The following is a 27,753-nucleotide window of genomic DNA, read 5'->3' on the forward strand; positions in this document are numbered from 1 at the left end:
ATGTCACTGCCCACAATGTGCATTCGCTGCGATTGAGTCTGAGATTTCATTATTTACAATAAGTTAGGGCTCTTTTCATGTTGTCATTTGTGTGCATTAACAGTAATAACGCAATTTTCTGTTGGACCTAACTGATTGTGTTTGCCTGTTTATGCACGGATTTCTGTTTGCCTGTATTTATACATAGCTCTGTGTTTATGCATTAATTTGTTTGCCTGTATTAATATAGATCGGTGTTCAGGCATTAATTTCTGTTTGCCTGTATTTATACATAGATCTGTGTTCAGGCATTAATTTCTGTTTGCCTGTATTTATGTATGAATTACTATCTGGATAGACTCATGCATTGATTCATGATATCACTAGCCAAAGGAGAGCAATCACGTTCCACGTGGGTGAGCGACCGCTCTGAGCGTGTCGACACCTGGTTGGTGGGTCGCCCGCTGGAGAGCGGCGTGGACCAATCGCGTTGCAGAAGAGAGGCGGGACCTGTGATTTGGAACGTCCGGATTGTGCGCGCGATGGGACGCCGGTACCTGCGGATGGGAATGTAGCGAGTCAGGGTTACCTGGAGCCCACTCACTGCAAGGAGGAAGTCCTGCTTGTTGATATTGGACTGTAACAGCTCACAGCTACTGTACTGAGGGTATTGCTTCGACTTGCAGTGAAGAGACACAGATATCTTCAGCCTGAACGTTGCAGTCAATGCTAGCTACAGCTTGGGACGGTACCGTTGAAAGAAGAAGGCATCATTTACCTGCTTACAACTTTCTGATCCTCCACGCACACTTGCAGAAACCCAGTGCAAACTAAACCGTGAATTCATGTTTTACATTAGTTTTTGAGTTTGCACTTCAGAGTCCATTAATTGTAATTAAACAGTACAACTGGCATTTTTTTCTATTAGCCTTTTATACCTAGTATTCCTTTTCAACCTAGTCTTTTTGAGATTTGTCTTTGATATAGAGTAAGAAAATGGGTTGCTCCAGCAAAAAACTCAATTGTTTTCTGTTGCTTGGATTGCTGCTGTTATCTCGTCATTCGTTAGGGTATGACAAGTTATCTTGTCCCACTTGCAAAAAAATAGCTAACAAATTTTTAAAGGTGAGTACTTAAACTGTTGCTGGTTCTTTTATTTCCTATTTGAATTTCATGGCAGTTATAATTGCCACCATCTGGGTTTGTGGTCCTGATAGAAAGAAAGTTATTATCAATTGCTAATTTGAACTATCTGATATGAAATTAAGATTGGTAGATGCTGGATGCTTGCAGTTTACATCCGGTGTATTTCCTTGGTCAGTAGAGAATATCAGAATTGTAAAGAAGTAGGAGTTTAAGTGCTGAACAAAATAAAAATATACTGGTATCAGAAGATTCTTGTATTTAAGAAATTCATAGATGATGCAGGTGAACAGGGAGTGGTTGTTGGAACAATGGGGTCGGGCCTGTATTCTGTGGAGGAGCATAACCTAAAGATTAGAGGAACTATAGGCAGTTCAGTGGGTGGGAGTGTGATGGTTGATGTCATGCAGCAGTTCAAACAAAAGGTAGTGTAAATCTGGAATTCTTTCCCAAAAATGTTGTTGAGGCTAATCAATTGAAAATTTCAACAATGAGTTTTTTTTTATTAAGTAAGTAAATTTAAGGGATCTGGAACCAAGTTGGGTAAATTGAGTTGAAATACAGATGAACTGTAATATGATTAAATAGCAGAGCAGATTTGAGGAGCTGAGTGGCTTACACCTTTTCCTATGTTCTTACCTCATTGTTACTTCAAGTTTCACAAGTGTTAAGGGCGGCACAGTGGCGCAGTGGTTAGCACCGCAGCCTCGCAGCTCCAGGGACCCGGGTTCGATTCCGGGTACTGCCTGTGTGGAGTTTGCAAGTTCTCCCTGTGTCTGCGTGGGTTTTCTCCGGGTGCTCCGGTTTCCTCCCACAAGCCAAAAGACTTGCAGGTTGACAGGTGAATTGGCCATTATAAATTGTCACTAGGATAGGTAGGTGGTAGGGAAATATAGGAACAGGTGGGGACGTTTGGTAGGAATATGGGATTAGTGTAGGATTAGTATAAATGGGTGGTTGATGTTCGGCACAGACTCGGTGGGCCAAAGGGCCTGTTTCAGTGCTGTATCTCTAATCTAATCTTGACGACTCTAGTTTATAAGCGCCAAAATGCATGTCGTCTTCACAATGGACTAACAAAAGATTCAGCAATAATGCATTGACAATTCTATTTGTGATACATGTGTGTATGTGCTAATTCATCTCACTAAAAGTCAAAATGCAATTAATGTGTTTTAGTGGAGTTTTGACCTGAAATGGTTTAAAGTCCAGCATACTGGTGCCTGCAAGTCTTGGACATCCAGATAGTGTTTCTTGGAAGTAAAATTAACCTGCTTTACACCACTCGACTCCATCCAGTAGAATTCTGTTTTAACAGCTGTTGATCAAGTGAAATACCAAAGAAGCAACAGTACTTTAACTTGTTTCCAAATATAGGCTGTTCATTAAGCATATATTTTTAAGTGCCTTTGTGTTTTCTTCTGTTAGATTTTAGTGTTTATACAAGATTTGAATTTAACACATGATGCATAATGGCTTTTTGGGCAGGTAGCCAGTGGTTTGGAATTAATTGTATAGTAAACTAATTATTTGCTGGATCTTAACTGTTTACAAGTTGTGGAGCCCAGTCGTTTTCCATACGCTTTAAATTTGTATCTGGGGTAGGAATGTTGAATGTCTTGGAGAGGAAAAAATGCAAATGTGCCATATACCTATTGGTTGATTATTGAATTTAGTTATGATATAGTCTCTAAAGTGTGTTCCATTTCTGCTAACTAGCCAGATTTACCATAACAATGGATAGATATGAAAGGGAAACGGGCGTCTTTGGTGAAAATAATATTTCACCATTTTTGCACCATATATAGTACAGACAGCTCAAACTAATCTGTCTAGAGTATCATTTAAGAGTCTGGGCCCTCAATGCTTTAAAAATACCTCACTCTGGAAAAAAAATCTTTCAAATAGGAGAATAGATTCCAGCAAAGTTATTGGATAAAACTTATTTAGTGTCATTGGCTTAACCTTGAATTGAAAAATGTAAGTTGAGCTTTTCTCACATCCATAGTTCTTTAGTAACACAAATCTGGGAATTTGTCTAGGTAATGAACGTGCATTTAAAATTAAAGCTAGCTATGGGTTTAATGGCTGAGAGCAATCAATTGAGTGTATGCTTCCTCTTAATTTTGAGAGTTAATCAAGAATGTGTGTCTGATTGAGGGTTTTCTTTTGGGGGCACTGAGAGATGCATACTCTCCTTGCATAAAGTGATTAGTGATGTACTAAATGATACACTTTCCTACTGTGTATTGATAATCTAAAATGCAGTATTAATCAGCAGTGTCTCCAGCTAAATGCTTGTGTCTATTGCAACTGGGCTAAATACAAAAACATTTTTGCAAATGATCAAAATAATTTTTCAAAATTAGGGTGTAGAAGATACTTCCAGAAAAAATTTTGGTGGTGGAAATACAGACTGGGAAGAAAGATATTTGTCAAAATATGAATTCAGGTATGTATGTATGCAGTTTGCCTTGAATCTTGTTCTGGCTGTGTCCTTGCATTTTAAATACGAATATATGAAATTGAGGGACAGGAAAAGCCCAGGTGGTCCATCAAGCATCTTCAATAATCGATGTCAAGCTGATGGGCCAGTGGTTCCTTGGCTCTCATTTTGACCCTTTTTTGTTTTTGAAAAGCAAAACTACATGAGCTAGCTTCCAGTCTAAACAAATGAACTTTTGAAGATCTGAGCAAGGGGCTCACAGAGCACCTGTACCATCTTCGTAATGACCTTTGCATGTCTATTATCCAAACCTGGAAACCCATCAACCTTGAGCTTTTGTAATCTGTCCGAGATGACATTACGATTTACTATTAATAATGCTATTCAATACAAAGCAACTCCCATCTGGAACATAAGTTTCATCTACAGGAGTATAGACTGATACGGAATAGACATTTAACACTTCTGCCATAGTATGCATTCGCTAATAGAAATATTCAGCCTCATAAAGTGATTAAAATAAATTAAACAATATCAGAAAGGAAAATGGATTATGTATGAGATTGGTTTTCTATTATGTAAAAGCTGCGTTTGCTGGCAACGCAACCACTAGGTGGCGCGATTCTGGCACATGCGCGCATGCAGCTTCACTGACTGAAACGTCACTGTCTGCGACGTCTCTGGCAGTTGCCAGTAATAAAAATGGCGCTGCTAAATTTGACACAAAAAAATTGAACCCAAACCCCCTCACCCCTTCATGGCCACTATCACCACCTCCGCCCCCCCCCCACCCAACAGCTGCCTCCCATAATCGCTGCATTCAGTTTCCTGCTCCTTTCTGATCACTGCCTCTCTTCCCCACTCCCACCCATGCTCGCCTTCTTGCTGCTCCCTCCTGCTGCTTCAGACTGCTCGCTGTTCCTTTCCGTCGCTTGCTCCCCACCCGGGGGAGTAAGTGGGGTGTGTTCAGCAAGGCGGAAAGTGAGCGGCAAGCAGATGGAACAGGAGAGTGTGGCGAGCATTCGGAAGCAGCGATTGAGGCGGTGATTGTGGGAGGGAACGGGGAAGAGAAGCGGTGATTGAGGCGGAGGGGAGCAGGGTACTGTTGGAAGGGATGGAGGCGGCTATCATGGCCATTGAGGGGTAAAGCAACACTTGGACATCATTACGTTGAAGTGTGCATGTGTAGACCCATACTGGCAAGCTGGCAAATGGTCAGACGCATTGATGGTGTCATTCGATCGCTCTGCATTGTCAGGAGACACTCCGTTATGTGAAAGCTCTAATTTGATGGGTTTCTATGACCAAGCTGTGCAGTAGAATTGGAATGGGGATTGAATTTCTGCTCTTAATAGCAGTAGTAAGTGTTGTAGGAATGACTAGGAACTCTCTTCTTATGCCTGTCCATTTCTGTAAAATATAAATATCAAGGATTTGACTGTTACTGGAAGGGCCGAACTAGTAAATTAAAAATCAAATGTACTGAAATACTCAAGCAATTTGAGCACTTATCTCATCATGTATCCTCAATAGTTCTATAATAAGTGCAGTCGACTCATTATTTGCTGCCAATCTCGCCATTCAGATAGACTTGGTGAATTTAATAGGCAATGGCAAATTCAATTACAGCAACTTGCATTTATATAGTTATTCTCACATGCAGGAGGATATCTGAGTGCTTTACAATAAGGGATATAAGTATATAATGACATCAAGCATGGAGAAAGGGGGAGGAAAATATAAATAGGAAACTGAGGACACAGTCAAAGTTTTGAAAACAAGGAAGGTGGAAGGAACTGTGTAGAAAGTTCCAGAAGGTTGGAGTGTAGTCGTTGAAAGAGCAGCTGATATTGGAGTGTAAGGAATGAGAGATATGAAAAGTCTGGTGTTGGAGGAGCTGAGATAGCTTGTAGACAATTAAGGCAGGACAAGTTCAAAAGATGGCATGGATGGGTGATTAAGTGTGTTACGACCAGGTGAGAAGGGGTCTAGGGGTTCCCTCTCAGCCTTTGCCTGGTTTAACCGTAACAGGGTTTAATTTTATTAACACTGTTTTAGCTCCCCTCAGTGATTCCTGGTTCACCGCTTTCCAATTATAAGGCAAAGAAATCAGACAAGTTTTCTTAGATTTAAACAAGAAAGGTGGAAGTTTATTAATCTTAAACTCTAATTCTGTTAAGGACTACGAGTACGCAACGCGACCACGCTAGCATGCATATGCGATAAACACACGCAGATGGAGACAGAATAAGTAGAAGGAATAAAGGGGAAAAGTTTGAGGCAATAGATGTTTTATAGTTGCAGTCCTTTGAGTTTGATGTTGAGTCTTTGGTTGTCGGTAAGTCTTGCTGTTCGTTGGGGCCCAGTGCATGCTTTAACTTGTTTCGATGTAGGAGTCTTTTCTCTCTTGAGGATTGCACAACTTCAGTGGGTATGGAGGCTTGGGAGAAAGCGAGAGAGAGCTCTCTTGTTCCAGGTTCAGTTGCAATCTGCAGTTTGACCAAACTGTCCTGTGAGCGCAATTCAAAATTCCAAGTTGGCCAGCAGGTTAGCCATGTGACTAAGTTTTGTCCCAACAAACTCTCTTGTGTCTTTTGTGGATTCCACAGCTCTCGGTGGGGGGAGATGGTGTAATGCTGTCTCCCATGACGACAAGATGTGGATCACCGTTGCCCAGCCCAATCTCTTAATTGAATCAGTGAGCAATTCTTTTGTCTCTCCAAATACTGTCTCTTAGTATGCAAATGTTCTTCCAGCCACTGCCGGTGATCTCTTTTTAAACAAGTCATTCCTTCATTCCAGCTACAGTTTAAAATTAATGTTCATATGACAAAATTAATATGCCTCATTCTTGGCAGGTGGGGGTCTTCATGACAAGTGAGTGACTGGGTAAACAAGAGAGTATTTTGAAGATCGACATGCTGGGACATAGAACCAGTGTAGTTTGGTGAGGGTGGGACTGCAAGACTTGGTGTGGATGAGGATGGCAGATTAAGCCCACTTAACAGGTTGTAGAGAAGTTAAGGCTTAAGATGAACTAGGTTTTAGGAGTGAAGATGGAATAAAGCAGTCTTGGTAATAAAGTATTTGGGAGGGAGGCAAGCTGAACTTGGGGTTTAGCAAGATGCTGCAGTTCTGCATTGCTTCATTGAGCCTTTTTAAAAAAAATATTCATTCTTGGGATGTGGGCATCACTAGCAAGGACAGCATTTGTTGTCCATCCTTATTAACCCTTGAAAAAGCCTTCTTGACCCACTGCAGTTCATGTGGTGTAGGTACACCCACAGTATTTTTGCTGCAGTGGTTTGGTACAGCTGAGGGGCTTGCTAGGCCATTTCAGCAGACAGTAAGAGTCAACCACGTTGCTGTGGGTCTGGAGTCATGTGTAGGCCAGACTAGGTAAAGAGGCAGATTTCCTCCCTTGAAGGAAGCAGATGGGTTTTTATGAAAATCTGACAGTTTCATGATCATTATTAATGAGACTAGCTTTTAATTTCAGATTTATGAATTAATTGAATTTCACTTCCCTAGCTGCCATGATGGTATTTGAACTCATGTCTTAGGAACATTAGTACAGGCCTCTGGATTACTAGTCCAGTAACATTACCACTATGCTCCCATCCCCCTGCTTGAGGTGGGAGCCAGGGAGGTCGATGGAATTCAGGCCTGAGACATGTGGATACTGACTGAAGCTGAAGGGGATGGTCCCCATTTTACTAACATTCAGAGGAAAGTTCTAGTTCCTAATATTTATTGGTCAGGCAATTTGAGACAGTAGCAACAGCCTTTGGTGCAGTGGAGGAAGCAACTTGTTTGTGTTGTGTGTTGTCACTAATTTACTACAGAGAGCATGTAGATAGAGAAGAGCAGTATGTGTTGTTGCGTTACAGAAATTTCCTTTTCACAGCACATCTCGAGGGTTCTAGGATGGGTTTGGTGCTGGTTAATGGCAAATTGAGTCACTGTAGATGAGAGGGCATATAAGAACAACAAAAGGAGTTATTACACATAATTGTGCAAAAGGGTGATTCATAATCAGTTTATGTGAAGAATATTATGAACTTTGAAATGTTGCTCATTAAAATCGGAGACAAGAGGATTTTTAATCGGGTGCTTTTGTACAACAGGATTTTTGTTCTTAACTGTTCTTTTAATTTAGTGAGACTCGTCTGGTGGAAATTATTGAGTCCCTTTGTGAGAATTCTGAGTTTGAATGTAATCTCATGGTGGAAACCAATGAAGAGCATATAGAGCATTGGTGGTTCACAATGTAAGTGTCTTTTATAACTAATTTGATAACTCTTTTATTACTAAATCTGTGACATAAATCCAATGATTCATTATTTTTTGAGTTTGTAACACTCTTGTGTCTCTACATACTCTGCTCCTCTAATATAAAACATCCCTTGGTTCTGCACTCTCTCTGTTCTCTTGTGTCTTTTGTGGATTCCTTTCACTATTGGTGGCATGTATGGCCATTATGCTCCTGCCCTCAGGAACTCCATGCATGTAGCTCCCTCTATCTTGCCACTTTGCTCCCTGCCTTACAAAGATTGTGCCGGTCACTTTTAGTGCACTCCAACTCATATTCCATCATTTTTTATCATAGCTATAAAACATATTCCAGCACATGAACACTGTAAAACTTTATTTTACTGCCTGCACTGTTATCAAGCTATTCCTTTAAGGTATCACTGCTGACCTGACCCTGTCTCTGCCTGACATCTGTTGGAAAATGAGCACATGTAGAAGTTGCTGACTAGTTCTCAGGAGCAGGGATTCTGGCTGACATTCTGTTTTGGTTCTATTCTCTCGAAGCCTAAGAACTGTGAGATTTAATTAAAGTGACCTACATTTTGTCTGATTTGAGATCAGGTGATTCAAAACAAATTGGGAACATAACTTCAGACTGCCTGGTCATCATAGCATAGTAATATGTACTTGCTCCCAGTCTTTCTTTGTTGGAAATCTTGAACGTCTTCTAGAGTTGGTTTTTCTTCTAACCAAGACGACTGGTGCCATAACTTTTTCGTGGATCTAAAATATCCCTTTTTGATTAAAATACAATGACTGTACATCATTTTTAAGTTCTCAGAAATTCCTTCTAACAATTGTGCTGATTTGTAGTCTATTCCATAGGTTCAGAGCGAACCAGGTACTACGTGTGACTATATCAGAACTGGTTCAAAAACACATGAATTCCTCCAAACCATGTAAATTTAAAAAATAAAATAATCAGCATTGGGTTAAATGCTCTTAATTTTGTCCAGAATTATTCAAAATGGAGTTATGTTTTATTCTAATAATGGGTTTCATGACCATTGTCACTTCTATATTTAATGCCTGATAATGTTTTCACTGAAGGACTAATGATTGTTTTGTAATCACTGCAAGTGAATAGAGTGTTTGCCAGAAACAGCTTTCAAAAAGAACCTGGACATACACTTGAAAAGGAAAGAATAGTAGGGAAATGTGGAAGAGTGGGATGAATTAACAGCTCTTTCAAAAAGCTGGCACAGTCTCAATGGGTCGAATGGCCTCCTTCTGTGCTGTCATTCTATGTACATGATCAGTTTTGGATGCTTAGGTAAATTTAATTTTATTTTTAATTGCAGGCAGAAAGATCATCCTAATTTCTTCCTCTGGTTCTGTGTGGATATGATTAAAGTTTGCTGTCCTGCTGGGACCTTTGGTGTAGACTGTGTTGGTACTGTAATTCCTTTTGTGAATGTTATGAACTTCATTGTATGTAATGTGATATATTCAGTGTATGGAAAGCAGTATAACAGAGTCTTGTGATACGGTTTTGATGGCTGTGTTAAAGTGTTCTTAATTTGATCATATTCTGTAGATTTAGTTCCTTCCCAAAGTAAAAAGCCTGCATGTTATTGCATTTTAACAAAAGGCTTCTTCTACAACATTAACCAACCTCTCATAGTTCAGTGGATCCCTTGCAAAATAGTGTGATCAGGAGCTCTTTGATTATCTTGAACTGTGTGCAAAGTTTGATGCTGACTGGTAAACACTACACTAGATCGAGGTAAAGACCGCATGTTATTCCAGGCAACAATAGAGCTGTCATTTCAGCCAGTTACAATTTCATGCTTTAGGCAGTCAAACGAGGTTTCAGTAAAACCCAAGGGTAAAATTCCTCTTGACAAAATGAATGTTTTCCCCCTATATGAATGGACTCTTTACTGTTTCTTCTCTGTAATTTTGCCTACTACTTCCTCAAGCAGTGTTCTAATATAACACCCGAGTCCTTCTAAACAGCTACAGAATAGCCACCTAGTATAAAATCTTAACGTACAGCGTGAGTTTGATGTAACACAGCAAGATAATTTCAACAAGGTCAATGAAAGTGAGTAGATTTTAAAATAGTGTGTAGGCCAATGCTAAGTGCATACCCCTGAATAAATAGGAGCTCGTCACAGTTCTCATTATTGAATTGTATTCAACTAATTGGAGACATGACTTGGGAGGAAGATTCCTTTTTGCTGTGTTGTCTTTTCCATAATTATGGGGACTGGGCATATGCTATTACAGATTAACTTATTTTCTGTTGCTTCAATTTTATTGCATCCTCTCGAGAGGGCATTGATTCATGCTGGGGTATGGTTTCATTGGTGCTGGCTGCCCTTAGTACCTCATCCAAGTGGCCGTTTTTTCAGGTTTGCGCCTCAACAATGAGTGTCAGCTTGGCTGTTTGACCATCTTAGCTGTAGGCCCATGCATTTCCAGCAGGGGTCACCTGATAGCAGTTAGCAGCAGTGTCATCCTCTTCTTCTGATGTAAGGGCACTGATGCCAAACGAACACGCCTACTGCACTCCGATCAGCTACCTCAGGAGACTGAGAATTGAACCTCAAACATTCTGATCTATATGCACAAATGCCAAACGTTCCTTAATGAGCTATCAATAGAGCTGCTTCTTCATTGCTTTAATCTATTTATTATGATAAGTGATGTATGTACATTAACAACCTGCAGCACTAAAACCTTTCGACACTATCTAAGTATTGACATGGAAAATACATTTTATGTATTATGCCTAAATTACACTGCATGATCGTATTTGCTGCAATTTCTGAAATGTCAGTAAAATAAGGATTTGTCCAGAAACATTTCTGATTTTCTTGTCTGTTCATGCAGGTACAGTGGATGTTTGAGTTTTACTGTGGAACAGTTCCTTGTTCTTTAGATAGGACTTGACTGAGCCTTTCTGGTGGGGGGAGGGGTGTGTACTTGCACGTGCACATGTGTGGCTGGGATGGCAATGGGAGCATAGTATAGTTGGCTTCAGTGTGCGTGAGTAATAACCTAGGTTTCTGCTTTTGATCACTATCTAGTGGCCGTTGCTGGTAACTGCATGTGGTGTCAGGATCTGGTTCAGTTGTAATGTCTCCCACAGTCAAATAAGTTGCCATCATTCCTCTTACAGGCTCATTTAAAGAGTAGTCACTAGGACGAGGTACTAGAGATGTGCCACTAGCTGTAGACCGCTATCCCATTCTGCAGCGTTACCTTTGGGGAGAGATTAAAATTATAGCAAATGGTCCTTTTGGAGTCCTGGGATTACATTATCAGACCTGTATTTCTAAAGTGGCTACTTATGTCGAATAAACTGTATTATTTTAGGATGTCCCGGTGGTGCAGACAGGCCCTGCAGTGGGCATGGTTCATGTGATGGCGATGGTACACGGACTGGAGATGGCTCTTGTAGCTGTACGAAGGAATACCAAGGCGAAGAATGTCTAGACTGTGCAGCCGGCTACTACAGTGAATTCCAGAATGAAACCCATTCACTCTGCACAGGTAAATTCCTGAGCTGAAAATGTAAGTTGCTTCAGTTAGTATTTGCTCATTGTCAGAATGTCCCAAAGTGCATCACAGCCAATTGATTACCTTTAGATTTGTCGTCACTTGATATGTGGGAAAGCCTGGAGCCAATTTGTCCATTGAGGGAATGACGAGTTAATTTGTTTTAGGGATGTAGTTGATGCCACCTTACCCACGATGTTTGGTACTGAAGATATTGAATAGTAACCAGCAGTTATCCATTTGGTACAATCAAAAAAAACATGAGGTTGAAGTTCCTGCTTTCCTAAAAAAGGAAAAGATGAATACTTAAGAACTGAGGAAAATGCTTTTGTTTAAATTCATTTTAAAGCTGCATTTTTAAAAAAAAGTTATGATTTCTTTAAATTTTGAAGATTTTGCAGGTGAGGATGCGGTTTTAAAAGGTGCAGGGTTGCTCAATGTGGGAGCAATAGACCTTCTGACCTTCTGTGCTAATGTTGCGTCTTTGGTTTAATTTGTAGAAGGATGGATGCTTTAACGGATCTTCCAAACCCAGTGCTGGGCAAGCATGCGCACTGGCTTAAAACCCCTGTTCCACTCTGGTGCAGTACCTGTCTGTGCCCTTGACACCAATGCAGCATTTCTCTAAAAGTGACTTGGGGCAGTATCAACAATACCAAGAAGTTGGGTAGGCACATGCCTGTGTTGAAAAAAGCAAGAAATTACTGCAAGACAAGTTAGCAGCATGGACAGATGGGTGGCAGATGTAGTTCAAAGCAGAGTACGTTTTGGGGGGAAAAAAACTGTGCAAAGAGGTAACTCTCAATGATGGGATGCTCAACTGAATGCAGGAAAAGAAAGACAGACTTGCATTTATATAGCACCTTTCATGGCCTCAGGATGTTCCAAAGCATTTTACAGACAATGAAGTACTTTTGAATTGTAGTCACTGTAATGTAGGAAATAGGGCAGCCAATTTTTACATGGAAAGTTCCCACAAACAGTAATGTGACAACAATCAGACAATCTGTTTTTGTTATGTTGATTGAGGGATAAATGTTGGCCAGGACAACATGAATAACCTCCCTGCTCATCTTCGAAATCATGCATGGGATCTTTTATGTTCACCTGAGCGAGCAGACCCAGTCTGCTCTAATGTCTCTGGCAGTACTGCACTGGAGTGTCAGCCTAGATTTCTGTGTTCAAGTCTCTGGAGTGAGACATAAATCTGCAATCTTCTGACTCAGGAGAGCAGTAGAGATTTAGGAGTGTAGGTATAGAACTTATTAAATTGAAATGCAGGTAGAAAGGTCATAATGGCAAATGAAATCCTGAGTTTTATAGATCGGGGCACTGAATATAAAAATGAGGAAATCATGTTGAGTTAACGTCAGACATTGGTTAGGCTACAGTTGAAATATTACATACAGTTCCTAGCAACTTCTAACAGGGAGAATATTGGAATCATGCAAAGGCATTTTCAAAAGGCCTTTGCTAAGGTAGACTCGTGCTCAAGGTCAGAACGTGTGGAGTCAGAGCACAAGTCGCAGAATGAACCGCCAAGCTGGCTATAAGATAGAAAACGACAGTAAAGATTAAAGTTAGTTACTCAGACTAGCAAAGGTGCGAAGTGGTGTTCACAAGAATCGGTGCTGGGACCACTGCATAAACCATTTAGACTCTGGAATCGAAAGTACAATTTCAAAATTTGGGGTTGGTGCCAAATTTGGGGTGGGGGGGGGGGTGGTGACGGGGTGTGGGTGGTGTAGTTAATACAGAGGAGGGTTGCAACAAAATATAGAAAGACAATAATAAACTTGCAGAATGGGCTAACAATTGGCAAATGAACTTCAGTATAGATAAGTTTGAGGTGGTACATTTTGACAGCAAGAATAAGGATGCCACATATTCTTGGAGAATAAATGTCTAAATGGGGTAGAGGTACAGATAACACAAATCACTAAAATTAGTGACATTTAAAAAAAAACAAAGCACAGGCGTTCATTTCTAGAGGTATAGAATTGAAAAGCAGAGAAGTTAAACATGGATAGATCCTTGGTTAGACCTCAGTTGAGTACTGTGCACAGTTCTGGTTTTTATATTCTATAAAGGGTATAGAGGCACTGTGGAAGGTGCAAAAAAAAAAGTTACTAGGATAATGTCAAATCTGAGATTTATACTTGTCAGGAAACGGAGGGGTGACCTGACAAAGACCTTTTAAGATTATGAAATGGTTTGATAGGGTAATTGCAATGATGATGTTTCCACTTGTGGGTGAGACCAGAACTAGAGGCTATAAATATAAGGTAGTCACTAATAAATCCAATAGTGAATTCAGGAGAAACTTCTTTAACCAGAGAATGTGGAACTTACGACCACAAAGAATAGTTGAGGTGACTAGCATAGGTGCATTTAAGAGGAAGCTGGATAAACATGTGAGGGAGAAAGGAATAGAAGCATATGCTGATGGGGTTAGGTGAAGAAGGGTGGGAAGGAGGTTGGTGTGGAGTGTAAACACCGGCATGGAGCTGTTAGGCCAAATGGGCCCTTTCTGTGCTGTTAATACTACGTAACTTTGTAAAGGGTAAATAGCAAAGATTCATTTGAATGATGCTAATGAAAGTTTATAGTTATGAGACAGTTCAGCTGGAATCTAAAGGAGGTTTTCAAAGGTCTGAACATTTGTGGGAAGGTAAGGAGAAAAGATGGTTTTCGTTGGTTGGGAAATCAGTAACTGAGACTGAGGATTATCGCTAGAAGTGGGAGTTTTTTTTCCTGCGCAGAACTATTGGAATATGGAAAGGTTTACCTTCAGTTGGCTACTGAGGCAGAACTTCAAATTGGCTGCAGTGTTTCCTACATTACAACAGTGACTCCTCTTCAAAAAGTACTTCATTGGCTGTAAAGTGCTTTGGGATGTCCTGAGGTTGTGAAAAGTGCTATATAAATGAAAATTTTTCTTTCTATGTGATGATAAGGGCAGGGAAATGAGATTAGGATAGCTCCAGTTGAAAGACATGATGGGTCATGTAGCTACCTGTGCTGATCTTTGTCATGGATCTAAACCAACAAGGTAACTGGACAGATTGCCCCTTGGCAAGTAGTTTATCACCAAGGAATGAAATTGACCTGCAGTCAGTTATATAATAAATATTTTGAACTCTGTGCAGCCTGTCATCCTGCCTGCAAAATGTGCACTGGTCCATCAAGCAAGAACTGCACTGAATGTGCAAGTGGCTGGGTAGAAGCTGTCACTGATGAAGATGGAGTTGTCTGTGTAGGTAAGCATGCTTGTGTTATTACAGTGTAGATCATTGTGGTGCATTCCTCTCTCATGAGAAATTCAGAATTCATTAACACCATAGTCATAGAATTATACAGCACAGAAACAGACCCTTCGGCCCAACATGTCTGTGCCAGCCATCAAGCACCTATCTATTCTAATCCCATTTTTCAACACTTGGCCCGTAGCCTTGTATGCTATGGCATTTCAAGTACTCATCTAAATACTTCTTAAATGTTGTGAGAGTTCCTGCCTCTCCCACCCCTTCAGGCAGTGTGTTCCAGATTCCAAGCACCCTCTGGGTGAAAAAACTTTTTCTCAAATCCCCTCTAATCCTCCTGCCCCTTACCTTAATTCTATGCCCCCTGGTTACTGATCCCTCTGCTAAGGGAAAAAAGTTTCTTCGTATCTATCCGATCAATGCCCCTCATAATTTTGTATACCTCAATCAGGTCCCCCCTCCGCCTTCTCTGGTCTAAGGAAAACAACCCACCATGGACATAAGAAAAGTAAATACTTCAATGCTGACGATGCAGTTCACTTTTCAGTAACGAAGTTTGTGTAAATTCAAAGGACAGCACAAATTTTCGGTCACTAAACTTTCAATTCTATCAATAGATCATGTGAGTAAGTTGGTCTGAAGATCTCTCTAAGTGTTCTTTTGTGATTGATAGTTTCACGCATGAGTCACGATTTTAAAATATTACTGTCAACTTTTGTCCTTCCAACTATTTGTCATTTCTAGCAGACCTAAATAGGGACATAATGCGTTAGGACTGGTATCTGATTGAATAACCTCATTTGACTTGAAGTGCTATAGATCTTATTAAATGCATATTCAGTACAGACTAATTTGAAAATGCCTGTAGTTCCATTTTTTTGCCAGCAGATGACATTAATGCACCTTACGGACATATTGACAAAGTATCAAATTGTAACTATAAAAACAAAGGTGACCGCGGTGACTGCAACAACTACCGTGGAATCTCCCTGCTCAGCATAGTGGGGAAAGTCTTTGCTCGATGCGCTCTAAACAGGTTCCAGAAGCTGGCCGAGCGCGTCTACCCTGAGGCACAGTGTGGCTTTCGTGCAGAGAGATCGACCGTTGACATGCTGTTCTCCCTTTGTCAGATACAGGAGAAATGCCGTGAACAACAGATGCCCCTCTACATTGCTTTCATTGATCTCACCAAAGCCTTTGACCTCGTCAGCAGACGTGGTCTCTTCAGACTACTAGAAAAGATTGGATTCCATGACAATATGAAAGGCACAATTCAACATGGTGGCTCCTCATCAGAGCCCTTTCCTATCCTGAGTGGCGTGAAACAGGGCTGTGTTCTCACACCCACACTTTTTGGGATTTTCTGCTCCCTGCTGCTTTCACATGCGTTCAAGTCCTCTGAAGAAGGAATTTTCCTCCACACAAGATCAGGGGGAAGGTTGTTCAACCTTGCCCGTCGAAGAGCGAAGTCCAAAGTACGGAAAGTCCTCATCAGGGAACTCCTCTTTGCTGCTTTAACATCTCACACAGAAGAGTGCCTGCAGAGTCTCATCGACAGGTTTGCGGCTGCCTGCGATGAATTTGGCCTAACTATCAGCCTCAAGAAAACAAACATCATGGGGCAGGACGTCAGAAATGCTCCATCCATCAATATTGGCGACCACGCTCTGGAAGTGGTTCAAGAGTTCACCTACCTAGGCTCAACTATCACCAGTAACTGGTCTCTAGATGCAGAAATCAACAAGCGCATGGGAAAGGCTTCCACTGCTATTTCCAGACTGGCCAACAGAGTGTGGGAAAATGGCGCACTGACACGGAACACAAAAGTCCGAGTGTATCAAGTCTGTGTCCTCAGTACCTTGCTTTACAGCAGCGAGGCCTGGACAACGTATGTCAGCCAAGAGCGACGTCTCAATTCATTCCATCTTCGCTGCCTCCGGAGAATACTTGGCATCAGGTGGCAGGACCGTATCTCCAACACAGAAGTCCTCGAGGCGGCCAACATCCCCAGCTTATACACACTACTGAGTCAGCGGCGCTTGAGATGGCTGGGACATGTGAGCCGCATGGAAGATGGCAGGATCCCCAAAGACACATTGTACAGCGAGCTCACCACTGGTATCAGACCCACCGGCCATCCATGTCTCCGCTTTGAAGATGTCTGCAAACGCGACATGAAGTCCTGTGACTTTGATCACAAGTCGTGGGAGTCAGTTGCTAGCGTTCACCAGAGCTGGCGGGCAGCCATAAAGGCGGGGCTAAAGTGTGGCAAGTCGAAGAGACTTGGTAGTTGGCAGGAAAAAAGACAGAGGCTTAAGGGGAGAGCCAACTGTGTAACAGCCCTGACAAACAAATTTCTCTGCAGCACCTGTGGAAGAGCCTGTCACACTGGAATTGGCCTTTATAGCCACTCCAGGCGCTGCTTCACAAACCACTGACCACCTCCAGGCGCTTATCCATTGTCTCTCGAGATAAGGGGGCCAAAGAAGAAGAAGATCAAATTGTAACTCATTAGCTCACTAACATCAGAAGCAATCCTAATAGTAAATCATGGTAATAAAATAAAGTACTCACAATGTGTTTATTGTGCACTTTTATTCAATTTAAAGTATCATTTGTTAAATCGTAAACAGTCACTAGATAGCTGGAAGTGTTCAGCTTTACATTGAGGCAAAGTATTCTAAGATTTGCAAAGCCATTGTCTAAACCTTCATTTTAGAACATTAAAAGAATAGAATAATGTCCTTAAACATTCCTGTCTTGTGGTTTAAGTCCTTGTGTATCATTTGACTTTTTTAATATCTGAATCTTATTAACCATCCTCTCCTAATTATCACTAACATAGTCTTCGGGCGTAGACTTTCTGGATGTTTATTCCTCTCTGTTTAATGAGAGATTAAAACTGATGAAAAGATCTTGTTTGAGTTACGATTCTTCGGGATGAGACACTCCATTCAGCCCGAAACAGCTTATTCTTTTGACTTGATTGGATTCTGAACAAAAGCACTTGTTGCTTTCCCAGAAACTGTTCCATTTTGAATTTTGATAAGGGGAGAGCACTTTCAATTTCACACCAGCTATTATTTTAAAAAACTCTGCTAGAAATAGAAATGGCCCTTCCTCACACACCTTCCTTTTTTCTTTGATCTAAGTGCCTGCCAAATTCTGCAGCTGATGCATATCATTTTGCAATGTTTTGCTGCATTCCTTGTGTTCACTTCTTTCCCTATTATGCTTGATTGGCCTACAGCTATTTGCAGTATCCACGATATTTAAAAGAAATTTTACATTTATCTATTTGGTATTTATATATAGATTAGAAACAATAGTCCAACTGCTGATCCTTATTGGCCACTTTCCATTTCCGTCCCCCTCCTGCACATGTGTGCGCATGCCGCACCTCCTTTTGAGCATTCTGTTTTATGATTTTTATCTAGTTTCTTATTTAGTCTGTCATTCCTTCCTGAAATACTGTGGCCTTTAATTTAATACATCTTTCATGTAAAGTTTGTATAAGGCTTCCTAAAAATCTTCCACATGACATCTGTTATTGGGGTCTAGCACACTCTGGTCATAATTGTGTTGAGAGTGCCCAAACATTTCAGAAAAATTATTTACAGCAATTTAGGTTTTTGTTCTATGCCACAAAGTGTGCACTAATAATGTTTGTAATATTAGTATTACAAGTGGGTGATTGAAGTCCCAGTCTTGCACCTAGTGTGGACTAAATTGTCAAGTTCTAGATTGCAAAGATTGTTCTTTTATCTACTGTATAACTGCACCTTTCCACTTATTGTAGATGTCGATGAATGTGCAGCAGAAACCTTACCTTGCACACAACATGAGTACTGTTCAAACACAGAAGGGTCCTATTCCTGTGAAGGTATGCCTGTCCACTTTAAGCTTTGTTTCACCAGACGCCACAAAAACAAATTCACATTTTCAGGTATCTGGTTATATCTGCACTAATAACCTATAGAAGTTACCAGTTTGGCGCTAATGATATTGCTGAAAGCAGGCAGTGCGTATAACTCGCTCTCCCTTAAGTATTGGAATTTGGCGATAGCAAGCACTACCAAAATCTTCACTCATGCCTCTGACATCAGGACTGTCTCCTGCTATAATAGAGACCATGAGAAACTGGAGGTAGCGGTAGCAAAAAAAGTTATGGCTGCCACCAGGGTGAATGCATGAAATATTCTCTCCTCCCCTCTATACAAGTTTCAGAATCACTCCCCTAAAACAGCTTTCCAAGCAATTGAGAAAGTTGAAAGAACCAACACACAGCTTTTTTTAAAAAAAAAAACTTTTTTCAAAATGTGTGCAAGTCACTTTGTACATTGTCATTCATTTTGGTTCCTTCAACTTCACAAGTTGCTGTAGAAGTTCCATACAGATGAAAACAGCTAAAAACACCTCCCAACTTATACAGAAAGGTTTCAGCCCTTCACTTGGGGGAAAGTATCTATATGCAGCCTATTGTTTCTCAATCTGCGATGGAAAAAAAAACTTTAAATGCATGTGTGGTTTTAATAATATTTCCTCTTTAGAAAGCAGTTCCAACAATTAATTACTTTTTGTTGAGTTCAGAAACATGGAACCAAAATGGCACCATACAAAGCAGGACGGTCTCTGCCTCAGTTCTTGTTGGATGTTGAGTTGCTTGTTCTAAGTCAAAGAGCAATTGGGATGCCACAATTGGTCAGGACATCTCTTGACTGGGGAAGGGAAGGGATAATTGCCTATGGTTCTTACTCCTGACTCAGTTACCCATGTTGAAGATGCAACGGTATGGATATCTGAGGAGAAGATTAGCTGTGGATACAGTGCCAAATAGCTAATGGGCACCCACTATTTAAGCTTGCCTGGGAAGAATTGCAACTTGAGCCCCTGGCGATGCCTTTTTGTAAGGAATCAACTCTTCAGGACAGGACAGAAAATTAGTGGATTAGAACACATAGCAGTAGATTTTTCTTAAAACAATTGCTCATCGCAACCAATCAAAACCAAACATTTGAAGGTATATTAAAATATATATGGAACTTCAGAGGACCTAATGAAGGGGTGCCCAAGCTTTTGTTTCACTGACTGCATTGGTGCATATCATGGAGCCTCGGACAGTGCAGGGGTTATCAAGACCTTCTGCTGTAATTTGGGAGTAAACTCCAGAGAAACAGTGTAATGGCCATTATAAAATTTTATTTGATAAGTAAGTGTTTAGAAGCTACTAGACTGCCAGAGGCATCATATTCACATCTGAGATGTGTAACATTGGTGTAGCAATAGACTAAAAACAAGACTTTCCAAATCTCCAGGCACACAAAATAAAAAAAAAAATGCAGATTAGCTGAGTAACGTGCACTTCAAAGTTCAGATTGCCAAAACTTAGGGTCACATGTGTTCCTAGGGCAGTAGGTTAGACACCTCGTGCTAAAGTACGAGCATAAAATTCAAAGGTCCTAGTCTTTTAAGTCATTGCCTGTTAACGACACTGCAAGAATATATTTTATAAAGGGAGCTTTTTTTATTCACACTGTGGAAGAAATGATCAGTTGGGCTCATATCATTTCAATGTGTAGGGAGAAGAAAGGAGTTATTAAAACATACCCCAGTAAGAAAAGATTGTGCATAATAAAAACTTCTCTTTTATAAGAGCATTTTAAACAAAAAGGTCCATTACAAGGAGTTCCATGAATGTATGCTGTTAGAGGTCATATTTAAAATAAGTTAATATCCTGTAGTGATATTCTTGCAGTTTAACTTTATTTTTCATACTGTTCAGCTTGTGATTCTGCCTGTGATGCATGTACTGGAGGAAGCCCAGAAGAATGCATCAACTGTACAACTGGATATGCAATGGAGGAGCAAAAATGCATAGGTATTTATGGCTGGTGAGATCAGCTTTAAATGAATTGTGTAGCAGATGCTGGAATCTCTGTCTTGCTGCTGATCTTAGACTCAACACTACCTTTCTTTGTATCATATCCTAAATGTAGAGATCACTTTATTAACGTTAAATTTTAAACTAATGTATCAAGCGGGCAATTTGAAAATTGAGGAGGGAGCTAGAAAGGAGCATGTGTGTGTTGCATGATAGCATAACTCTTCTCAGCTAAATAAAAATCAGCTGACACAATTTATGGTTGTAACAAAGATATTTAAGATAATGCATTTATTAATTTGTGCTGCTGGACCTAAGCTGTACCCTGCTGCCCAGTCACCACCTAAACTAGCTGTAGGCCAGAAGTTTACTCAATTTCAGCAGCTATCATTTCAGGAAAAGATCCATTTCAATACATGTAATATGAGACTTGGTTTAGCAACTTATCACTGGTTGCTTTTCTTTCTCACTTCAACCTATTCTGAAATTTCTAAATATATAGGCTGTTAAAATACCTTCAACTTGTCGCTTTCTGTCCTGCAGCCCATAGTTAGTTTCTTCTTGAATTCGGAAAATAGGAACTCTGTTCAGGTTGTTGCATTGAAGATAATAAAAAGAGCCTGTGAATGTCACACATTATGTGGGCACTATTAGATGTGAAGCTTAAAGAAGGATGGCAGCTAGTGACTCCCTTGTATTCCATGGTGTAGGTGAGATGCTTGCTCACACATTTAATATCAAAATTCACTATTGGTGACATCTTTTTCCCTGTATATTTCCTCCCTGTGATGTATTTTTTGTGGAAAAGAACAATTCCCAAGCCTATAGTAATGTTGCTTCCCAACAGGCCACTACAAAGTGCATCAGGGCAACTTTCTGATTTTTTTTTTTCCCCACCACCCCAGCAAGCTGTTGGTAAAACCTTTGCTTGGTGGCATCCTACATTACATCAGAGGTTGAGAACTTTGTTTGGGAACCTAAGTCCCATCCTGCTCCAGTGTTAGACCTATAGAGTGATGTGCTACCCCAGTATGCCACAGGTGTGACGACAGTGACACAATTTTAGCCATGTGCACTAATTTTAGTCAAAAGTGCCTCTTATGCACTCACACAATTCAGGTAAATGTACTTCATGGGTATATTTACTCAACAAACATCTTCCATCGTTCAGTAACCAAGGAAGTAAAGCACTCATAAACATAAACTTGCACACTCTGCTTTTTGTTTTTTGTTTTTATTTAGAACATTACAGCACAGTACAGGCCCTTTGGCCCTCGATATTGCGACAACCTGTGAAACCATCTGACCTACACTATTCCATTTTCATCCATATGTCTATCCAATGACCACTTAAATGCCCTTAAAGTTGGCGAGTCTACTACTGTTGCAGGCAGGGCGTTCCACGCCCCTACTACTGTCTGAGTAAAGAAACTACCTCTAACATCTGTCCTATATCTATCACCCCTCAACTTAAAGCTATGTCCCCTCGTGTTTGCCATCACCATCCGAGCAAAAAGACTCTCACTATCCACCCTATCTAACCCTCTGATTATCTTATATGTCTCTATTAAGTCACCTGTCCTCCTCCTTCTCTCCAACGAAAACAACCTCAAGTCCCTCAGCCTTTCCTCGTAAGACCTTCCCTCCATACCAGGCAACATCCTAGTAAATCTCCTCTGCACCCTTTCCAAAGCTTCCACATCCTTCCTATAATGCGGTGACCAGAACTGCACGCAATACTCCAGGTGCGGTCTCACCAGAGTTTTGTATAGCTGCAGCATGACCTCGTGGCTCCGAAACTCGATCCCCCTACTAATAAAAGCTAACACACCATATGCCTTCTTAACAGCCCTATTAACCTGGGTAGCAACTTTCAGGGATTTATGTACCTGGACACCAAGATCTCTCTGTTCATCTACACTACCAAGAATCTTCCCATTAGCCCAGTACTCTGCATTCCTGTTACTCCTTCCAAAGTGAATCACCTCACACTTTTCCGCATTAAACTCCATTTGCCATCTCTCAGCCCAGCTCTGCAGCCTATCTATGTCCCTCTGTACCCTACAACATCCTTCGGCACTATCCACAACTCCTCCGACCTTCGTGTCATCCGCAAATTTACTAACCCACCCTTCTACACCCTCTTCCAGGTCATTTATAAAAATGACAAACAGCAGTGGCCCCAAAACAGATCCTTGCGGTACACCACTAGTAACTAAACTCCAGGATGAACATTTGCCATCAACCACCACCCTCTGTCTTCTTTCAGCTAGCCAATTTCTGATCCAAAGCTCAGAATCACCTTCAACCCCATACTTCCGTATTTTCTGCAATAGCCTACCGTGGGGAACCTAATCAAACGCCTTACTGAAATTTATATACACCACATATACTGCTTTACCCTCATCCACCTGTTTGGTCACCTTCTCGAAAAACTCAATAAGGTTTGTGAGGCACGCCCTACCCTTCACAAAACCGTGCTGACTATCGTTAATGAACTTATTCTTTTCAAGATGATTATAAATCCTGTCTCTTATAACCTTTTCCAACATTTTACCCACAACCGAAGTAAGGCTCACAGGTCTATAATTACCAGGGCTGTCTCTACTCCCCTTCTTGAACAAGGGGACAACATTTGCTATCCTCCAGTCTTCCGGCACTATTCCTGTCGACAATGACGACATAAAGATCAAGGACAAAGGCTCTGCAATCTCCTCCCTGGCTTCCCAGAGAATCCTAGGATAAATCCCATCTGGCCCAGGGGACCTATCTATTTTCACACTTTCCAAAATTGCTAACACCTCCTCAATCCCATCTAGCCTAGTAGTCTGAATCTCAGTATTCTCCTCGACATTTTCTTTCTCTACGCTTCCCCTATCTCCTCTGATTCCGCACACAACTTCCCACTACTATCCTTGATTGGCCCTAATCTAACTCTAGTCATTCTTTTATTCCTGATATACTTATAGAAAGCCTTAGGGTTTTCCCTGATCCTATCCGCCAATGACTTCTCGTGTCCTCTCCTTGCTCTTCTTAGCGATCCCTTTAGATCCTTCCTGGCTAGCTTGTAACTCTCAAGCGCCCTAACTGAGCCTTCACGTCTCATCCTAAATATGTTATACCATATTATCAACAGAATAACAAAAAGGTTATAGTACACATGCAAGATGCATTGCTGCAACTCGCCAGAGCTTCTTCAGTGGCACCTTCTAAATCCTGGACCTCTTGTGCCTTTTAGATGCATGGCAATACCACCAGGTGCAGGTCCCCTTCAAGTTGCACACCATCTTGATCTGGAAATATATCGCTGTTCTTTCTGTAGCAGTTCAAGAAGACAGCTCACCATCACCTTTTTGAGGGTAATTGGGTATAGGCAATAAATGCTGGCCTTGCCAGTGAAATCCACAAGCCATGAACAAATTTTAAAAAAAGTAATGAATATTACGATCATCTGCCCAATGACTCTTCGTCTGCAACTCTTTATTTAATAATTAGAAATGCAGTTAGCCATATCTGGATTCCCAATTGGCCACATGTAGCTAGTTGTTACTGTATTGGACAACAAGTGCTTCCCCACAATTTTAAGTTTTTTTTTTTAACATCCCTTCCACAGCAATGGGAAGCAAGCTCAATAAATTAGCTTTGTCAGGACTGACTTTGATATATGAAGCTCTAAATCCAAAGTATTTCAGTACTGTTCAATTTGGATAATTTACAGCAATACTGCATGATGGTATAGTCTACAGAAAAGAACATGCAGTATGAAACTGAAACTGCTTAGGAGTTTACGTCATATTTACCTTTTTATTTTTAATTTTTCCCCCCGCTGGATTATTCTGTGAAGGGGAGGAGGAGAGAGAAGAGAATCCTTACCAGGCTGATATTAGAGTTGACTCCCATATGTGCACTGGGCTTCATTTGTTAAAAATCATGAATTATACAGTGTTAAAATGTTTTGAATTTTAATTTTCCCATGTTTAGATATAAATGAATGCAACCTGTCTGATACAGTGTGCACACGTGAAAATGAAGACTGTGTTAATACTGAAGGCAGCTTTCAATGTGTTTGTGCTGAAGGCTACGAGGACAGAGATGGCACTTGCTTAGAAATAAAAGTACCAGGTATGCTGACTAGTTTCAAATTCCACTTGCATCAGGTGGTGGTTTTTATCTAACTTAAACTAATATTAACAAACTGCTAAATAACGTAAATAGAATTAAAATACATGTCACAGACTATAAAGTGCTAACACATTCAAAAATACTGCCACTCTAAAATTCAGTAAGGTTAGAAAACTTTTTAAAAGCTTTGAAATAGTTTAGTTACTCACTTATAATCTTCCGGTTTAAACAATGCTTGCATTTTGTCATTTGGAAACCTGACAATGTTAGGTAACTACTGACAGGTATTTCACTCAAGTGACTTGTGCACTTGTTGTTTTTGTATCATTAATGCACAAGTGCCTGAGTGGGAAAGAGGTGAGATTGACTGAGGTCAAAACTTTCTGCATCCACTTGGACACAAAATATAGAATTGAAATCTGTTCATCTTAATTTTAGTCCCAGGTTGAGGTGAGGTGAGAGTGACTGCCCTTGACATCAAGGCAGCATTTAAGTGAGTATGGCATTAAGGAGCCCTAGCAAAACTGAAGTCAATGGGAATCATGGGGAAAACTCGCCGCTGGTTGGAGACATACCTAGCGCAAAGAAAGATGGTTGTGGTTGTTGGAGGTCAATCATCTCACTTTCAGGACATCATTGCAGGAGTTTCTCAGGGTAGTGTCCTAGGCCCAACCATCTTCAGCTGCTTCATCAATGACCTCCCCTCCATCATAAGGTCAGAAGTGGGGATGTTCGCTGATGTTTGCATAATGTTCACCATTTGTGACTCATCAGATACTGAAGCAGTCCGTGTAGAAATTCAGCAAGACCTGGACAATATCCAGGCTTGGGCTGATAAGTGGCAAGTAACATTCGTGCCACATAAGTGCCAGGCAATGACCATCTGCAACAAGAGAGAATCTAACTATCTCCCCTTGACATTCAGTAGCATTACGATCACTGAATCCCCCACTATCAACATCCTGGGGATTTACCATTGACCAGAAACTGAACTGGAGTAGCCATATAAATACCGTGGCTACAAGAGCAGGTCAGAGGCTAGGAATCCTGTGGCGAGTAACTCTCACCTCCTGACTCCCCAAAGCCTGTTCACCATCTACAAAGCACGTCAGGAGTGTGATGGAATACTCTCCACTTGCCTGGATGGGTGCAGCTCCAACAACACTCAAGAAACTCAACACCATCCAGGACAAAGCAGCCCGCTTGATTGGCACCCCCTCCATAAACATTCACTCTCTCCACCACCAATGCACAGTGGCAACAGTGTGTACCATCTATAAGATGAACTGCAGCAACGCACCAAGGCTGCTTACACAGCACCTTTCAAATCCACGACCTCTACCACCTCGAAGGACAAGTTGAGCAAATACATGGGAACATCACCACCTGCAAGTTCCCCTCCAAGCCACACACCATCCTGATTTGGAACTATATCGCCGTTCCTTCACTGTCGGTGGGTTAAAATCCTGGAACTCCCTTCCAAACAGCACTGTGGGTGTACCTACCCCGCATGGACTGCAGCAGTTCAAGAAGGCAGCTCACCACCACCTTCTCGAGGGCAATTAGGTATGGGCTATAAATGCTGGCCTTGCTTTTTGAGTATTGAAGTAATAAAAAGCAAAGGTTCTAACCATGACATTGAAGGGAGGAGCAGTAATACCGACTATTACATTTCCTCAAATTTGTATGCAAACTCTGATGAGTCGAGCATCTCTTATTTTCCATTGGTCACAGAAGTGCCTCATTTTATTGCCCCTCTATATTGCAGAACCACTTCAAGAAACTGCAATATAGTTTTGAATGTGAACCTTAGTTTGCTTTAACCACCATACCTTCCTCAAGGAAGGAAAGACCATGGAAGGTCCATACAAATCCGTGAGCAAAACACTGCATTGTTGGCCTGCACCAGGTGTGTGCTGTTCAGCTTCTTCCACCCTCTGCTGAACAAAAAAGCTGCTCTGTATCTGCCTACAGCAAATCCACTTGTATTTTCAGTTTGCTGTTAGAAGTAGTACTGCCACCAGAGATGCCAACACAAAACATCCCTCGTTAGTGTGTGCCTTCTTTGGAACCATGGACTTTCTGGTGTTCCCAGTCCTAATTATTATCCTGTAAATTAGGGAAGGGGGTGGGGGTTGATCAAGAATGCAGTGTTACCCGACTATTACAAGAGCTGCCTTGATGGTAAATTTATACAGGTAAATATTGCAAGACCGTGCTTGCAGCTAGTGCATAGTGACCGTTTTGCATGAGATTATCCAGTATGTGCCAGCTGCATGCAAAACCCCACCAGCAGTGTTGGGACCTTACACTCTTGTGTATCTTGTAGCCAAGATCATGCTATTTTTGGCCACGTTACCAAATGGGTGGCATTGATGTAAAAAGGCAGTACATCTTGAAAATGATGGCATTTCCCAACACAAGATTTTATCAGGCTACAAATAATGACTGTTTACTTAGAAGAAAAATGGAGGTAGTTTTAACTATTGAAGTTAGTTGAAATAAAACATCAGGAGAGACGTAAAAATAGACTGCCAATTTGCTATCTCCTCTTTTACACTATCTCACCAAGTGAAAATTAACTGATATCTTTGAGAAGTTACTGGAGGTATCAGATCAGGCCATGACCAATTGACAATGAGAATTTCAGTTTGATAACTTTTTTCTTTTCTTCAGTAGAAATGGAGGATTCTGAAGAGCACAATGTTGTTGAACCTGAAGCTTTAGCAGATGCTGCCCCTCATGAAGACCTTTGACCCACAGTTCAACATATTAATTTGTCTTGTACAAATATCTGCTGTCTGTAAATGAGGAAGAAGTTATTTTTCAATCAAAGTTAAACATGTTGCCAAAATGATTTATGTTTACATGAACAAAAGCTGCCAGTTCCTGGCCTGTATCCATTTTAAACTCCTTGAGTCAAAATGCTCTTTGCTCATTTTTTTGTATGTCATAGGCATTCACTTTGCCTGTCCTTTTTATGGGAACAAAGTTGTCAATAAAAAAAAAAACTTTGTTGTGCTTTTGATGTCCGTAAGTATACTGGGAAGGCTAAAAGGTTTTAACCTTGACACATGCTCTTTATATAGTGGCACTGA

General features: G+C 40.9%; 1 protein-coding gene across 2 annotated transcripts; it reads left to right on the plus strand.

Annotated features, from left to right (window-relative positions):
- On the plus strand, nt 1-27,687 carry creld2 (cysteine-rich with EGF-like domains 2). Of its 2 annotated transcripts, none has more exons than XM_068059152.1 (10): nt 1-1,104; nt 3,492-3,574; nt 7,728-7,838; nt 9,184-9,275; nt 11,207-11,383; nt 14,539-14,649; nt 18,452-18,535; nt 20,435-20,530; nt 24,515-24,655; nt 27,332-27,687. In XM_068059152.1, the coding sequence occupies exons 1-10, from the start codon at nt 976-978 to the stop codon at nt 27,409-27,411; spliced, it is 1,104 nt and encodes a 367-aa protein (XP_067915253.1). In that variant the 5' UTR covers nt 1-975; the 3' UTR covers nt 27,412-27,687. The 2 variants fall into 2 exon arrangements, with proteins under 2 accessions (XP_067915253.1, XP_067915254.1); XM_068059153.1 differs by having other exon boundaries at nt 7-1,104; nt 27,335-27,684.
- Nucleotides 27,688-27,753: the final 66 nt, after the last annotated feature.

The sequence above is a fragment of the Heterodontus francisci genome, chromosome 27, assembly GCF_036365525.1.
Source record: "Heterodontus francisci isolate sHetFra1 chromosome 27, sHetFra1.hap1, whole genome shotgun sequence".
NCBI classification, from domain to species: Eukaryota; Metazoa; Chordata; class Chondrichthyes; order Heterodontiformes; family Heterodontidae; genus Heterodontus; species Heterodontus francisci.